At 38.0% G+C, this 17371-nt stretch overlaps 1 protein-coding gene across 2 annotated transcripts in view; it reads left to right on the top strand.

The window, feature by feature from the left end:
* Positions 1 to 17371, top strand: part of COL5A2 (collagen type V alpha 2 chain) — a 96408-nt gene that overhangs the window by 49857 nt on the left and 29180 nt on the right. For both annotated transcript variants that reach the window (XM_041487604.1, XM_041487605.1), the window contains exons 3-17: positions 1 to 14; positions 1310 to 1342; positions 1951 to 1983; positions 2616 to 2669; positions 6225 to 6335; positions 7999 to 8076; positions 10004 to 10048; positions 10561 to 10614; positions 11224 to 11277; positions 12726 to 12779; positions 13553 to 13606; positions 14330 to 14383; positions 15376 to 15420; positions 16377 to 16430; positions 17282 to 17326. In XM_041487604.1, the coding sequence (XP_041343538.1) occupies positions 1 to 14; positions 1310 to 1342; positions 1951 to 1983; positions 2616 to 2669; positions 6225 to 6335; positions 7999 to 8076; positions 10004 to 10048; positions 10561 to 10614; positions 11224 to 11277; positions 12726 to 12779; positions 13553 to 13606; positions 14330 to 14383; positions 15376 to 15420; positions 16377 to 16430; positions 17282 to 17326 (782 nt within the window). The remainder of the gene's footprint in view (positions 15 to 1309; positions 1343 to 1950; positions 1984 to 2615; positions 2670 to 6224; positions 6336 to 7998; positions 8077 to 10003; positions 10049 to 10560; positions 10615 to 11223; positions 11278 to 12725; positions 12780 to 13552; positions 13607 to 14329; positions 14384 to 15375; positions 15421 to 16376; positions 16431 to 17281; positions 17327 to 17371) is intronic.

The following is a 17371-nucleotide window of genomic DNA, read 5'->3' as shown; positions in this document are numbered from 1 at the left end:
GTAGAGGAAGAAAGGTAAGATTTCCTTTATTCTTTTTAAATGTATTACTACCCTTAAAAGACTCCCATGCATCTCCTTGAAGCTTATCACAAAAGATACACATAATCTCTGTTAAAAACATGCAGTTCTTTCTCTTGGCTTTCCTTGGTGGCTAAGGAGATTGCAGTCCACATGAAAAAAACATTGGGATGCAGGCAGAAATCCTGATCTTAATATAGAGAATCCCCTGGCTGAAAAACTCTGCTGTCTACATCAAAGGAATTCCAGTTGGAGTAGTTTGGTTGTGTCACCTCTAGCAGTGCCACAGGCACAGGGACCATTCTGTCAGTAGGTGCTGAACTGTTAAAGCTTGCAGCTGGTTTTTGTGCTGAAGCTGAGCTGCCCAGTGGGCAGGAGGTGGCACTGGAATCCTGTGTCCTTGCCCAGAGCCATGGTACTGTGGGCAGCTTCTCTCATTGTGTACAATTAAATGAAGGGAAGACCTGCTCTTACAGAAGAAATGAAAAGACATTCCCATAAATAGGCTTCTAAGATAGTAAGCAACTGCAGAAATAATTGAAATAACTTTTAGGTGATCAAGTACATGCACTCACCAAAATGGAGTACTCTCTCTGCAGAGGTAGTTTATGGAAGTAAATGCATTGTACCCATCTTATTATTATTATTATTTCATAAGCAAGGCAGAACATTTTTTATCTTTGCAAACTCCTCCTTTTTTCCTTAAAAAGCCAGTTACCACTGGTAGGTCTAAACCCAGTTATTTGATGTAATCATTGTCAACACATTCAGCTCAAAGAAAAGTCAAATGTCAATTGCTGTTGTCCTTCACTCTGAAGCTATGCAATATCATTGTACCATAACCTGTCCCTAGGCTGCAGATGGATTTCTATATCCATGGATTTGATGATATGTATTTTAATTTAGTATCTTGAAGATATGGAATGTAAATGCTGCTCTAGGCTCTGTATTTCACATGAATCAAATCATCCAGCAACAGAGCTCCAATGTATTTTCTAGCACTTTCTAGTAGTTCTAACAGAAAAGTTTCATTTTTTTTTAATTCTTCTTTCAGACAGTATGTAATGCAGCTAGAGGTTAATGTTAATTTATAGCCTTAATTTAATCAGTGTCCATAGTCATTAAAATAATACGGATTATTTGCCACAGGTACTTTAATTTAGTCTTATTGTATTTTTAAGGAACCCTTACTTCTATCACAGTACAGGGATGGTATTGGTGAAAATGGTACTGGTAATTGTACTTGCACTTCTTTTCTGGCATCTGATGTTTTGGTATCTTTTTCGTACAGGGACAAAAAGGAGAACCTGGAATAGTGCCACCTGTAAGTCAGTATTTTCTTCATCCATCAGCACACCCTAGAAGTGCATGTATTGGTTCTTTAAAGCAGAATTTCAGTAATGAAGCAAATACAACAAAACCTTACAGCCTAGGAATGAAAGGAATAGAATTAAGTATGCTGTTTCACATATGTAACATTAGACATTCCTTTTAGTTCTTAGTCCTTCTGCCAAAATCTTTATTTTTATGGTTAGATTTTTGTAGAAGTGTAATTGGTAACTTAGTATCCAGAAAGAGATGAAATAAAATCTCATTATCTATTTATTCCTTTCTACTGTGAAGACAAACAGATTTAAGTAACCAATAATTTGAGCCTAAATAATTGTAATTCACTTATTAATTTCATCTTTTTTAGAGGAGCATTGATATTTCTAAGATTTTGCTCACATTGCTAATAAAAAGACTAGAAAAAGATAACCAGTGGAAATATTTACTGCTTTTTTCCACTTTTCTCTAAAAAGACTTTTAACTTGCTTGATACTTTAGTGTCCTGCCTTGCTATTTGCTTTTCAATAACTGATTTTCTGTAGAGCAGTCAGGACAGATGCAGCCCTGACATGTGGTGACTTTAATTTATGTTCCCTGCTCTAGGTTTCAGGCATACGAGGCCGCCCGGGACCAGCCGTGAGTACTTTTTGATCTTCTGCTTCTCTGATGAGGCATCTGCCACTTCTTGCCATGCCTGGTTTGTATTGGGAGGGTGATGTGAAGGAGGATTCTTCCATGCCTCAGTGGGTGCTATCTGCAGAGCTACTGGCTTTGAGGAGACAAGAAGATGATGTGATGTTTTTCCCAGTGTCAGGTCAGCCTGTGCCTGAGTGAATGGATTGTAGCACATGGACATCTGAGGCTCTTAGTGCTGGGTGGATGCTGGGGGATGCCTCTGCAGCACAGACCAAGCAGGAGCAGAAGGAGCTGTAGGATGCTTTGTGCCGTGGCTGAGCACAGAGCAGTCCTGGACTAGCAGGGAGGGTGTCTCAAACCCAGCATTCAGAAAACCTTTGCTGGATTAACCTGTGAAGCACATGAGAGATTAAGATTTTGTAGATCTCTGCATCATGGTTTTGCTCCTTTCAGGCAATGTCCAGTTGAGAAGAAATATTAAATACTTAGTTATTATAGCTGTTGTCTTCATGATGATGTAGAAAAAATCCCAGAAATTAATTTTCAAATAAGCATTGGATTTCCTATTTGAAGAGCTGTATTAATCATTAGGTAGTTTTAAAGAGACTTAATATTTCTGGTCTTTCTTTTAGGGACCTCCAGGTTCACAAGGTCCACGAGGAGAACGAGGACCAAAGGGAAGACCTGTAAGTTATTAAATATCTCAGAAATAAAGTACCTGAAGCAACCTCAAAAGATTAAATGGCTTTAAACTGTCTCTATGTCTTCTAGAGTTACCAAAACTGTCCTTGTATTTTCCAGGAATCAGGTAACAAAGAGCAAAACATTTGTACTTCATCACTGCTGGGCTAGATTGAAACCTGAATTTTTTAAGAAATGGACAGAGGTTTAGCAGTATTTCCACCAAAGCCATACTTTCTCAGCAAACATTCTCAGACAGAACTAGAACATCACGTTCCCTTGATTAGAACTCGATGGCTGTTTGCTGGTGACTGCTGTCACTGCAGCAGATGCAGTGTGAGCTGTGTGGCTCAGGGCCACTGCAGAAAAGACAAAGCTCAGAAGTTAGCAGGAGTTAATATGTGACTACATTTTTTGGTATGCTGGTGAATAATGTAACCAGGATTGCTCAGTGGAAATAAAGACTTCATGAGGGAATTTCGGTGTCTGCGTGTGGAGAACCACAGAAAGGCCAAAAAGGAGTGCTTGAAAATACCCCAGATGACATGTTCCTTTTTAAAAAGCTAGGTTGAAGGGCAGAAGCTGCTAAAAGCAGATTTGAGAGTCAAATCATTGTAATTTCAATGTGGATATTTTCCTACCCCTCAGGGGAGAGCAAGCCAATACTGAGGTTAGGCATAACCCAGACTCCCTTGCCCTGTTTCCAGTGTGTGCCTCTTCTCTGTAGATGTAGATGTCGTTAAAGCAGTGCAGGAAGTGTGCAGTCTCTTTGAGATGCTTGCCAAGCCATTGCTGCTCTTCAGATCTCCAGAAGAAATTTGTCAGAAGAATGAGTATCAAAATGCTTAATAGAGCTCTGGGAGTCGTTGTGCAGTCTTGGGGTACACAGAGAGATCTTGTGCTCTCTGAGTGAGGCTGTGTCTGAAGTGCTCTCCTACAATGTGCAATATTGCCAATGAGATGCTAAATAAATTCTGATTCCCTGCCATGCATCCCATGTGTCTCTACAGAGTGGTGCCACAAGCACCTAAAATCCCAAAAGGCTGTAAATGGCTTTGAGTCCTTTGACACAGGTTATTATTCTGCTTTCAAGGGACAACAAGGGATTGAGAAGCAGTCAGCTCCTTTGCAAATGTTCCATCAGAGGTTCTGATGAGCTGTGTGTATGCCAGGCTGTGAGTCTGAGACCAAGAGCACTGCTCTCAGATACACAATGACTGCTAGTGCAGGGGGTTTATTTTTACTTGTGGAAAAGAAGTGTTAGCTCACACCTGTAGTTTATATTATTAAAAAAACCAAAACTCTTATGGAGCAGATAATCTTGTACAGACTGCCCTTGTAAAATTAATCTGGATAAATACATTACTGACTGAGGATGTTACTAACGCACTAAGCACATTTCCAAGCTGCTTATTTATTTCTTCAGATTGTTTTTTGTTGTTTTTTAAAGTCAGGCTCCTGCTGACTAGTGAGCAGAGGGAGCTCAACCTTGCTGTGGATCTCCACCTTTTACAAAAGCAGGACCCTTGGATATAAAATGAATTCGGTAGTATTACCATATGTTTTACACCAGATTCTTTGTTAGTGTAACAGTGGGAGACAACTAGGGAATAGTATGGCTGCATTTTCAGAATGCATCTAGGGAGGGGGAGTTTTGGACCATGATGATATTTTAGTTGTTAACAAATGGTCTTTTGAGGACAGAAAATAAACTTGGACATCCTCAGAACCATTCATATGTTTTTCTTTCCATGTGGATTTACACTCAATTTTACTTACAGTAGCAGTTTAAGTAAATAGAAATTTGGGAGTGTCCTACCGTGAGCTGCTTTTTCCTTTGATTTTATTATAGGCAAAACCTTTAATTGTTTCCTGACCAGCAGCAGTGGGCCAGAATGAGAAAATTGTGTTTAAAGGGTGCCACCTCGTGGCACTTGTGAGAATGTTTTTCCTCCTTGTTCCTCTTCTTCTTCTTTTTTTTTTTTTTTCCTAAACCTTACTGACCTTGAACTGGTGCAAAATGAAAGGGCTTTTTTCTATACATATAAACCTATAAATGCTGTAAAAGAAATAAATTGTATTCAATATTTTATTGAAAACCCACCAGATTGGTTATATACCACAAATATACCTACAAATACAAACATGCATTTTGATGACTTTTTGGTATTGAGGTATGCAGTTGCATTTTTGCTCTTGAAGCACCTTGAGTCTTGGTGATTAAAAAGTAGGTCCTTTTCTAAAAAAGAATTTTAAAAAGACCTTTTTCTCTCTTAGATTTTGTTAAGGTGTCTTGTGTGGGTATTGAAAATTGGCAAAGACATAGACTTGCCAAATGCTTTATAGCCAGCTGTCTTTTTTTTTTTTTTTTTTTTTTTTTTTTTTTTCTCTCTAATGCTTAGCTTTGTTTTCTTTTTGTTTTGAGAACAAACAAATAAGGTATCTCATTCTTTTCCTCCTGGGGACTGTAAGCACTTTTATGTTTGGCAGTGTGTACTTGTGTTTATAACTGATATATTTAAGAATGAAGTTTTGTGCTGAAACCTTCTCTTCCATCCAACATGCACAGACCTTCTCATTTGTTCAGAATACCATCTATTCACTGCTCCTTCTGTGAGCCATACTAGTTCAAACCATACCACTTCAGACATAAATTCTCCTGAAATGTGTTGCAGACACAGCCATCACCTCATGGAAATCCCAGCAATCTGTCTGTTAATTGTGTTTGAAAAGATGACTCAGTGAGCCAGTCTTCTAAAATTTTATGTTTAAGGATCCTTAAAATGGAAGAGCTCATTACATAGTCTAAAACTTTTCCTTGCCTTGGTCAGGCATTTTATTCTAATGAAGAAAAGTAGTAACAAGCACTTTAAAGTCTGTATTTATGATTGAAGCGTGTCTGTATTGGTCCCATTACTACTCATTTTGTTCAACTAATGTTTCATTATCTGCCTCCATATTTAATTTTAGTTCTTTTATGAGTTGAATGCAATTTAGGAATTAAAAGTGGAAGACATGTTAAAATGAGAGCCACAGGATGGGCTCTAACCTATTCTGTAAATACTACCTAGAGGTGACTTTAACACCAGGTAACTTTCCCTGCATTTCTGGTATTATAACTGTGTTGAGAATTCAACAGTGCTATGAACTGGCTAAACCATTCATGATGCCAAGTAGGCTGTGTTTCCTAAGCCTCCATGTACATTTACACTTATCTGAGCTGTATTCATTTTAGAAGTGAATTAACTTCATTCTATGCAGTGTGCAAAGCCAAAGAGTTTTTCAGGAATGGTATACTCTAGTATGGAATAATTGGAACCCTGAGTTTCTAAAAAAGCCTGTGATAGAAATTACTGCAGTTTACTTAAGTATTGGATTCATGATTAATTTCAGTCAGTGCTTCCGATCTGAAGGTGGGAACAGAGCTTTAGGGATGTTGTTTGTTTGAAGATCTTTCTGTAGAAATGCAGATTTATCCCAAAAGGCAGGTGTTTGCCAGTTAAAATGATTTCAGTGAATACCTTTGCAAACTGCTGGCATTCCTGATTTTTTTTTAATAGGGTCCTCGTGGTCCTCAAGGGATTGATGGGGAACCTGGTATCCCTGGCCAGCCTGGTGACCCTGGTCCTCCAGGGCATCCCACTCACCCAGGACCAGATGGAATAAGCAGGGTAAGTTTTACATTTGCTCTAGCTCCATATGGAGTGTTCGACCAGATCCACATGATATTTATTTGCATAAACAGTGACTTTCCATGACCATGGAATGCTGTGCCCACGCTTCCTGTCTCCCAGTCATGAGGGGCAGCAGCTAGTGGCACTGCACATTCTGCCAAAAACTGGGACAAGTTCAGTGTGAGAAACCTGGGAAAGGATGCACCTTTCACAGCATCTAGCAAAGCCAAACTGCCCCAATCTAGAATCACCACAAGGGTTCTTTTACTTCCACCAGCCAAGGGATGTGAGCAATAGTACAGAGGAAATGAGTGCACCAAATTAGGAATATAGAAAAGTGAAAATTAAGATAAGTGAATTATAAATAACTAATGAGAGAAACTCAAATATGATTGATAATACTTCTTGCTGGAAGTATTCAGACAAACACTGAGAAGACAGAGAAATTGTTTGTGAAAGCAATGCTAACCAGCCTTATAGATACAGACAAGGTATTCTGCAAAACTTTTTTCTCCTCCTCCTTCAACTGGATACTAATTATGGTTGATAATTAAATATTTGAATTTGTCAAGTGTATTCAGTTACACATTTATTGCTGTTTTAACACCTGTTATGATTTCTCATTCCATTGTTCCTGAGATGTTACTGAAAACAATACAGTGACGAAAATCTACAATATTCATGTTAGGCCAATAGCTTGCAAATTTGGGCAGCATTTCATGACCTAGACACATTTCCCAACAGTTCTGAATCCAGCAGGCTCAGCCCAAGTAAATATCTTCAGCACACAGGAATCTCTTAGAATCACAGAAGCACCATAATGGATGCTAGGCTGTTATCCTACATAGAATTCCACAGAAAATATGGAAGAAAGGTGTGGCTGGAAATCTAAGACATTTTTTGTTTGTATTCCTGTCTCTGACCTCAGGCAATCTCCAGCCTTTAGAAAATGTGTTTGGGGGCCAATCTAATGAGGAACTAACTGTAAATGTTGGGAGATTTGAATCTGTGTTTGAGCTGTTGCTTGTTTTCAGCCTCTGTAAGCTCTGGCCTGCTATGAATGAGGCTCTGGCTCTGAATGAAGCAAAATAAAACTGTTGATTTCAACTATTTGCTTGCATAAGAAGGAGGGCATTGAAGTTTCTCTAGCTCATTGGTCTCTGTTTATTGATACGAACAACAGTGGCTTTCAGCTTTGCTGGATAAGGGCAAGATGCATAAAAATTCGAATTTGTCATCATGAAATCAGTTACATTTCCAGTTATCTGAAGATGTTTCTGAACTTGAAGTGTGATAAGTGAAAAAAAAAGGAAGACTTAGAAGACATGAAGGAATATGGCAGTTTGGGTCTAGATTTGTAAATCATGAAAAAACGTAATTAATTTAGTGGGAGGCTTTCCTCTTTTTTTGGTCATTTTATACTTGTTTAATATTAAAGTGGAAATAGAATAATAAGCATATAATGTATTCATATGGTCTTTGAAGCGTTAAACACCTCAAATTTACAGGAGAGACACATTTTGGTTTAGTGTTTAAACCAAGGATTGAGCTGTTATCAATGCAAAAGCAAGGTAAATGATGAAGATGTGATTGCATGGATTTTTGCCTTACAAACCATCACCATGACTTACAGCTAAAATCGCCCATCTTATTTTTCCAGCCCTTTTCAGCTCAAATGGCAGGACTGGATGAGAAGTCTGGACTTGGTAGTCAAATGGGACTGATGCCTGGTGCAGTGGTAAGACCACATTAGCCCTGTACTGTAAGAGAGGCTGGAAGTAGAGTGCATGTCCAACACCCAAAAGGCAATTCATCCTCTACAGCTTCCTGAGCCTCTAGAACCTGGATGTACAGTATATTCTAGTAGAGTTTTGCACAGTACCTGGGGAAAAAAGTGTTTTTCTGTTAAATGACAACTTCTTCTCCCACCTCTATCCATCTCTCCTTCTGAATATAGCAGCTACTAATAGTAAGGTACAGGAGAAAAAACTAGCTCCTCTTGAGTCACTGCAGAGTGACTGAAAGTTGTCAGGTATAACACAAAGCAGAATAAACAAATATGTAACATCTTTTCACATGTGACATCAAATCAAGGTTTTTTTGGTAGTAATTAAAAAAATTACTTTCAAAACCAGCTCTTAACTCAAATCTGTGCTTTGTTGTTTCAAGACAGACTTCCTGTCTCTCCTTTTTGTACTGGAATCTCTCACTATTTAGATATGCTCTTTACTTTGAGTGCACTGGGGACTTGATGGTGACACTGAAACTTTCTGCTGTCTGTGAGAGCTGTTTCACCACCCTAAGTTATCTCTTCTGGAACTCTTGGGGTTGTTTCTTAATAATACCTCTCTTCACATTTAAGAACTTGGAAACACTGCTACCCTCTTTACTGATATTTTTAACATTCATTCTGAAGAAACCATCCTTTAGTGATTGTACTGCCTGTGAGTTTATCAAAGTCCCTACTAGTAGCCTTCATAATCAGTTCCAATGCCATATGAAAGGTTCCCAAGATAATTTGATACTTCAACTTTGGACTAACTTTTGCAGTGATTTCTTCAAATAACTTTTTGATGAATGTCTCACTTCAGTGAATTTGCTTTCTGAACATAAAATTATTTGTTCCACAAGTCTGTCCTACTTTGTTGCTTTCATTATTTTGCTTAATCCTTTCACTCAGTTTTTCTCAAGGTGTCGCATCTCTTGTACTGCCTCTTCTCTTATCAGTCTCAAATATGTTTAAATTTAATATTAATGTATCTATGGCGTTACACAAAGTCTGCTAAAGTCAGTTGGCTCTCACTTGCTCTTTGTCATGTTATGTGACATTCTTTTTTTCATTCTCTTGTAAACTGGGTAACTGACAGCTGAAAGAATGTTTTGTTTCTAATGTTCATTAGCTTTTTTTTTTTTCAGTGGCCCATTGATAACTCTTCTACATTTGCTTTTTAAAAATTAGTAAAACAATTATTGAATTTTAAAATACATAAGTCTTGAATTTCTGTCAAAATGAATGGTTGTCTGTTATAGGTATTTTTGTATTCCTAGAACCAAGATAATTACTTTCAAATAAGATAATGATATTTCGTGTTACAAGTTACAATGAGGTTTGAGATTGTTCCTGAAAGTTCCATGACACTTTCTAAGGGACAATCTAACTTTTGTGTAACTAACCACAATGATTTGGAAAGCTCTTTTGGTGGTTTGTATGATACATTTAAACACGTCCTTTCATTACTGCTTTTCAGCTTGACTGAGAACAAGAAGATTAATTTCTTTTGTCATTGATTCCATTATGAGATTTATCTGAGTAATGACATTCCCTTCAAGTGAAGACTATTCCCCCCAACTCTTATTTTGTTACCACATTTTTTTCATGGAGCTAGACAGGCAGTTTGGTTATTGTGATTCCAGAGATTGTGAGGTTGGAAGAAGCAGCCAAGTCCATATTTTCAGCTGCTAATGAAATTACACTCCTGGCTTTTGGACTTTGAAGACTTTATTCAGCATCTGTTTGTGTTTCATAATGCCAGTTTTCTGAGTAGAAACCTTTCAGACTGTGGAAATGCTAGCGGGGTCACTATCAGGCCATTTTGCCCTTTGTAGGGTGAATCTTACTCAGGAAAGGTTGTTTTCCAATGTGTAACAAATTGTGTGTTCAACAGGGTCCAGTGGGTCCAAGAGGTCCTCAGGGTCTCCAAGGAAAACAAGTGAGTGCTTCACCTGAGGGGATTAAATTGGCCAGATCTGAAGGCAGAGCTCGTGGTGTGAGGGGTTTGTGCATCTCTGGGGCAGTGTCCATCCTCAGTGACTTGTGGCTGAGTGCACCTTCATCCAGAAGGGAATTTAAACAAGGGTTCTGCTCCAGATGGACTCTATACACAGATATTGGCTCCAAAAGAACAGTTTATTAGATATTTAACTGGGTTTTAACCCAACTAGTTTTTTTAATGAGTGAGCAGCAATGAAAATGGAGACTGTTCTTGTTTCAGTATTGGCATGGTGTTAAGTTTCCAGTGGGGTTTGTGTATGGCACAGGATTTATCTACATCTTGAGGGGTTTTAGTATCCAACTTTCACTCCTATGGAAATGTGAACTGGTTCTGAATTAGAATCCAGACTCTCAGCCATAGGCTGTGATTTTCCTGGTCATGGATTTTAAATTATATCTTTCTAATTGCTTTTGGAATTTGTAACTGTATTAATCTTTGGTTAATTTTAGGGTGGTGCTGGTCCCACAGGCCCACCTGGTGAACCTGGAGATCCAGGACCTATGGTAAGACCAATAAATGCAAACATTTCTACAACAGAATTGAAAATATGCTATACTTTTTAATTTCAGAACAGATTTTTTGTCGTGTTGTTTCAGCTGAAACTCTTAAGTAACTTCAGTGAAGAGATGCGGTGTTCAAAGTGTGTTGTCATGGATCAGTGAATTTGAGTTGTTTTAAATGTGAATAGCAATGATTATATTAGAAACAATCATTCTCACTTTTCCAGCACAGGCCTGAGAATGGTTAGGCACTGGTAAAACCATACCTGATAGTGTAACTTACAAAAAGGATGTTGAGAATATTTTTTTGAGGCAACAAAATGATTCAAAAGTAAAAACAAGAGCCAGAGATTTGAAGCAAACAGCAACTGTGATTTTTAGTGTTTTGGGGTTTTTTCCTAAAGAATCCATCCTGTATTTTCTTCTACTATAATGCAGGTTTTCTAGGGTCAGGATGGTTAGAAAGAGCACCACAAAACTGAGCAAATGTGCTGAGGCATCAAATCTTCCTTTTTCTACATCTGTTTTTGTAAAACCAGACTTTGAAATGGAGTAAATAGATATTTAACTGATGGCTAAACTGACTTCTCAACAAATATGTTAATTTCTTAGGGGCCAGTTGGTTCTCGTGGACCAGAGGGGCCTCCAGGCAAACCTGGTGAAGATGTAAGTTTGTTATTCTTTGTATCTTGTTTTATTTTTAATAAAACAAACATTGGCATCTGTGAGGCAGTGACTAACCAACAGATGTGCCTGTTCTAACTACTATTGTCTGCTTTCCTTTGTAATTGTTCTCATTAAATCCAGCATCACAACTGTGAATCTTGGCAACCATTTCCCAACCCCTCCTTTCTTTTCCTTACGTGTCATCATCATACCTAAAGTCTAGCACCATCTCTATTTCTTGCCTCAGTAAGTTCTTAACTGAGATAATCTTTCTTGAAATCAAACATAAAAATAAATCACAGGGAGTCACTTGGAGGCATCTCCTCTCTTTTGGGATTGCATGTTGGGTTAGAAGAGCTGTAATGGCAGCATACACGTGTGTCTGGATAAGATTTTAGTATCTGATTTTTTTAAAAAATGATAATTGTTTATGCTCCTGATTTTTTTCTTTTTCTATGTATGCCTATATACATGTAAAATGTATGTTTTATATATATTATATGGGTGTATATGTACTGCTCAACAGTAGCCAAGACCTTACTGGTGGGTGTATATTAGTTGTTTGTAAATCACACTAAATCCATCTGAACTGTAATTTTTAACTTGGAAATTAGTTAGAAAACTGCAGATGCCATTTTAGTATAGAAATTAATTATGTAACAGCTACCTGCCCATTAAACTGTACAAGGATTTTTAAGAATCCTTGGCAACAGTTAACTCTCAGTGCAGGGAAGGCAAATCTTGACAGTGCTCTAAGAACTTCCCCCATTTCCTTTGTTTGGGTGGTGTTAATTGCATTTGTGAAGGATTTTGCCTTCTCTCTGCCCTGAAACTATTTTTCTGAAGCCTTTCATATTCCTGCATCGTGGTGTTCTGGGTGTATTTGAACTGGCTGATGCATGTAAAGGAATATTTGGCTGTGACTCTGGTAGGCTTTGACTCTTCTTCAAAATATACTTGTTTTGTTTCACCATATTATTTTTCCTATTGCAACACACAGAAAATAGTTACTGTCCTAGAATGAAATTATACATGTATTAAAACATTTAAACAGAAGGAGAGTCACAAGCAAAAATGCAGTTTAAAATTGCTGTTCCAGTGGGAAATAACAGCAATTTGATGCTCTGTGTGAAGATGACAGGAGGTTGACTCATTAATTCCCAGGAAAACCAGGTGGCAACACCATCTCCTGATGACTGGGATATATTGTGGGCTCAACACTCAGTTTTCCCAGTTCTTGGTTAAAAACCCTTTGTGAGTTAATGTGCATAATGCACATTTGCTAGGCACATATGCAGTTGATTTATGTCACTGACATTGTTACAGCAAAGAGAGGATGCATAATGCTGATGTGAATGTCCTCATTTGTTTGAGTGGAAGAATGATACAAAAAGTCAATTTTCAAATCTCCTGTTCTAATGTGATCCTTTTTTTTTCTCTTTCCTTAGGGTGAACCTGGTAGACCAGGACAATCCGGTGAGCCTGGATTTCCAGGATCTCCAGTAAGAGCATGATTATTTAAATTTAAGCAAAGTAATCGTATGTCATCATATGATACTGGTTCTTTATTGCTTCATCCTGATGCGACTCATCAGTATTGCTTTTAATTATGAGTGCAAAGTTTTGCCATTCAGTATCTGAAGTCCCTGACTTAGCTCACTCCTAGGCTCCAGGTCAGTGTTTTGTTGCTGAGATGATAACTGTTCTTATCTGAGATTTCAGTTCTAAATTCATATCGCCAATGTTCTGAAACAAGACACTTCTGTTAGCCCTCCAGAGAAACTTGGTAGGAAGCTAAGTGCAAGAGAGCTTTGGTTTAATTGCTAAATGTGTTTTGGTAGCAGTTGTTTATCGTGTTTCTGGACTGACATATTCTGAAAGAACAGGTACAGTTTGCAGGTTGAGTTTCTAGTTCATTTTAAGTGTTTGTTCTGAATTTTGATCTCAGCTTAATTAATATTTGTCCATATTAACCCTCAAAGCTTGACCTGCCACTCATCTTATTTCATTACTTTTGCTGAAACTTAAACTTTGATCACAAAACAATATAAATGATAAAGCTTTTAATGTCAGTAAAAATGTGAATAATGCTGAAAATCAATTCAAGGCTGTATCTTCTGTAAGCTGCTCAAATGCTGTTCCTCACTATGATGAAGATGAAGGAGTGTTAGCTATATTAGTATTGTTGCTGTCCTTATCCCTGTTAGTACCATGATTGCTGGGTTTATCTGCAGAATCAGGATTATATTTGTTTTTTCTCTTTTTTCCTACCTAGGGCCCTCGAGGCTTTCCTGGTGCTCCTGGTCTCCCAGGTCTCAAGGGTCACCGGGTAAGAGACAAGGTTTTCCCTCTGATATAGATATGATATTTCCTGGCAGTTTCAGAATGAAGATTTTACTTTGTATCTGTGCAGAATTTGCGTACACTACAGATGAGGCAGCTGTAGCAGAAATACTGGCATTTGAGAGAAAGAGGACCTTGCAGAGAATCACTGCTATTCCCCTTTAAGCTGACCTTTGTATTACATGCTCCAGTGCTTTTTTACTGTATTTCAAATGTTCTGGGAATCTGGAAGGAGCTTGCATGAGCCCTGCCAAGCTTCAGGAGGCGCAAACCTGACAGTTCTCTCACTTTGTTGGCAAGTCTTGCATTAGGGTGGGGAACTTGAGAGGTGGATATGTTTGCAACATGGAGTGATTACAAATTACCAAGTTTTCTGGCCAGAATTTTACTTCAGGGAGGAATAAATTGGTTTCCTATGGCTCAGAGCCTCCTCCTTGTTGTTTTAGGATTTTTTTAAAAAACTTTTTTGTTTTAAAAAGGAAACCAAATCCAGGGAAATGTACCTTGTACAAATGGTTTCCATTTAGGAAATGTTTAAAAACTTTATTCCATCTGTTTTTTTCTTCTTTATTTTTTTTCTTTTCTTACTCTTACCACCTCAGATCCATTCTTAATACTTCAATATCAAGTTACTTTAACAATAATAGTGGGAGTGTTCTCTTTGTGTACATATATAAATACAATTTCTTTGTATTTTTATAACTTACAGGGATTGAAAGGACTTGATGGTCCAAAAGGTGAAATTGGAGCAGCTGGAGCAAAGGTATTTCTACACGGCCAAAACAAATAAATGATTAAGCATGTTTTGTGTAATACCAAAATCCTGGAATGCAGGAGATCTTTTGACAGCTTTGTACCCTCTCTCTCCTTTATATGGGACAAAGAATTCAAAAGTGCCAGCTGGGGCTGCTTTAGGCCTGTGAGGGATCACTGGGTGAGCTGAGTGTTCCATTTGTGACGTGTGTAATACTGAACAGCAGAGTCTGTTAACAAAGGGCCCGTGCACATCTTGCAGTTCTCCACTTGGACAGTTCATGGTTTGTTGGCTCTATGGGACCAAGTTGAACATTTTTAAATATAATCAAATAAAGCAATGCATAACTAAAACCTGACCCTCCTCTTTCAAATTGTGATTGGCTTAAAAGAAACAGGCATTGGAGAGGGGATGTATTATAATCAAACTCACCATTTTATTAGTTTATTCTCAGAATTTTTGATCTCCATTTGGCACTGCACCACTCTTACAGCTTCAGATCAAAGCAGTGGTAACACAGGATAGCCAGCTGGAGACGGTCCTTTCAAGATAGCTAAAGATATTTTAAAAGAGAATAGAACACTTGTTTCAGGCTTTTCCACTTTCATCAGTGCTGATGCTGAAACATTTTTGGCCTGGCATAGGTGATAATTGAATGTGGGAGAGAACTATTCCTTTAGATTAAAAACGTAGTAAATGAAGTGAATCTTCCAAAATCTAAATTTAAATGTGAGATTAGCAGTTAAGGAGAGTTTGTGTAAGAAAATATTTCTTTCCCAAGATTGCCTACCACTTTCAGCAGTCTTGGCAGACAACACATAAACCCTGAGAACACATAAACACGGCATTTCCATCAGAGTGGGGAGCAGTGTCCTTGCCATGTGTGATGCACACAGGTACCTGTGCAAATCTGCCCCTGAGGTTCAACATAAGCACAGAGGTGAGATGTGACTCCATTTTCTTTTCACCCATTTCTCTAATAATTTCCTTTCCATTTCTAGGGAGAGTCCGGACCGACCGGAGCCATGGGTCCAACAGGTCCTCTAGTGAGTGTCACATGCATTGGGTGTTGCAGAAGTGATTGTAAATACTACTGCCAGTGGGAATTGCAGGGCTTTGATATCTGCATTTGAGCTCATGGAGCTGAACTCTCTCTTCGTGAAGGCTTGTTTTCTATTACTCTGAAAGTGAATTTGGTCCACTGTAAGCTGTTCTTCCCCTCCATTCACAGACATAGGTAATAATGATAAATCAGAAGGCTTAGCAGAGACTTGGCTGTAGGTGTGGTGATGGTTTCCCAGCTCATGTAAGTGTAGGGTGATAGTGTTTTCTTTTTTACATGTTGATGCCAATGTTTGGAGTGATTTCAACATGAGAAAAACTGACTTGGGTTGTTCTGAGGTAGAACTGGTGTAATTCAGATCAGGAATGAACTGGCTGAGAAAACCATGGACATAGGGTTTTGGAGGTTACAGTGAGGATAAATATACATGACCTGGAAGTGAAATGGAGAAACTTTTTTTTAAGAATAATTTTCATTCATGTGTGGTTTTGGACAACTAAGTATGCATGAGTAGTGTTACATGACAAAAATTGACTCACAGCAGTGCTCCTGGAGGTAAAGCCTCTTTCTGATATCAGATATTGGCGTCTCCCTGTGAAGCACTATGTTGTGTGTAGAATGTAATATCCCTGAAGTGGAATCTAATTTGTGAATGAGATTTAGTGAAAGAAGTTGCATTATTGTCACTGGTAAGTATGTAAAGAATTTATTCTAATGTGTTTAGAACTGGAAATACTGTTGGAATGGAAAACCAGAAATTACAGTTTATTAAATTTCCGCTGGGTAAGCCTGTGAAGCTGTAAGGATTTTTATGAGCTGCTACTTCTTTTCTGCTATAGGACAAGATAAGTTACTCCTGCAGGAGTGAAAAAAAACCCCTTTTTTTTTGTTCTGATATGATGATCTCCTGAATAATGCACTTTTTGCTCTTTCTTCAAGGGACCTAGGGGAATGCCAGGAGAAAGAGGACGAATTGGACCACAGGGTGCCCCTGTAAGTAGAATCTTCCTTCTCTCTTGTAATTCCTCTCTTGTTAACTTCAATTTAAATCCCTGAGCCTGAAAGTGTTAGTTCATGTGACTTGCTAGTCACTTATGTTGTGCTACAGGGCTGAACAGTTTTGTGGGGTGACATCTGTACCATAAATTTTAAAAGTTAAAAACAGTTTAAAATGAAAGTGGTAACTATATGGTAACTTCTCATAGAAGAGCTGCCCATGAGTCCAAATACCCTCACAGTACGATTTTCTGGGATATAAAAATGTCTTCTATGTTTCTGTTGGATTTCTTGTGAGAGGTTCTTTTCAGCAAAAATTACTGAACAGGAAATAATGTTTCAATTTGTCTGGAACAAGGTTTAAAATGAAAGTTAAGGTTAAGTCTTTCAATTCAGATTTCAATTTAGATGAAATCTAAAAATTTAATTTCACATCATAAGGCTATCTTCTTAAAAATATTTTGATTTTCAGCAAAAAGAGGGATTATCCTTGACATGAGATCATATTTGAATTAGAACTTTCGTCCTGCTGCTTTTGCATCCAGTGTCAAGTATTGTTTTTCTGGCATATCTTCCCATGACTTTTATATGATCCACTTGTGTCATGTGCCCCATACAATGACACTCTCAAAATATTGTCCTTTCTGAAAATAGAAAAATCCATTAACTCAAATGGGAGCATAATTTCTTCCAGAAGTTTTCCATTCCAGTGTTTGGAGGAATGTGCAATCCAGCATTTCTTCAATCACCTTAGTATACCTTAGTTTTATCACACATGCTGACAGTAAATAATTAAAAAATAGGTAGAGTTCTTACAAATACTCTATGTTTTCTATTTTTGTGTCTAGGGTGGACGTGGCCAGCATGGTATGCCTGGGAAGCCAGGCCCAATGGTAAGTGATTGGTTCTGAATCACCCACTTTTTCACTCTATATTTC

The sequence above is a fragment of the Pyrgilauda ruficollis genome, unplaced genomic scaffold, assembly GCF_017590135.1.
Source record: "Pyrgilauda ruficollis isolate IOZ18807 unplaced genomic scaffold, ASM1759013v1 scaffold81, whole genome shotgun sequence".
Classification (NCBI taxonomy): Eukaryota; Metazoa; Chordata; class Aves; order Passeriformes; family Passeridae; genus Pyrgilauda; species Pyrgilauda ruficollis.
The sequence above is the reverse complement of the archived record's forward strand: the minus strand, read 5'-3'. Positions and strand labels throughout refer to the sequence as shown.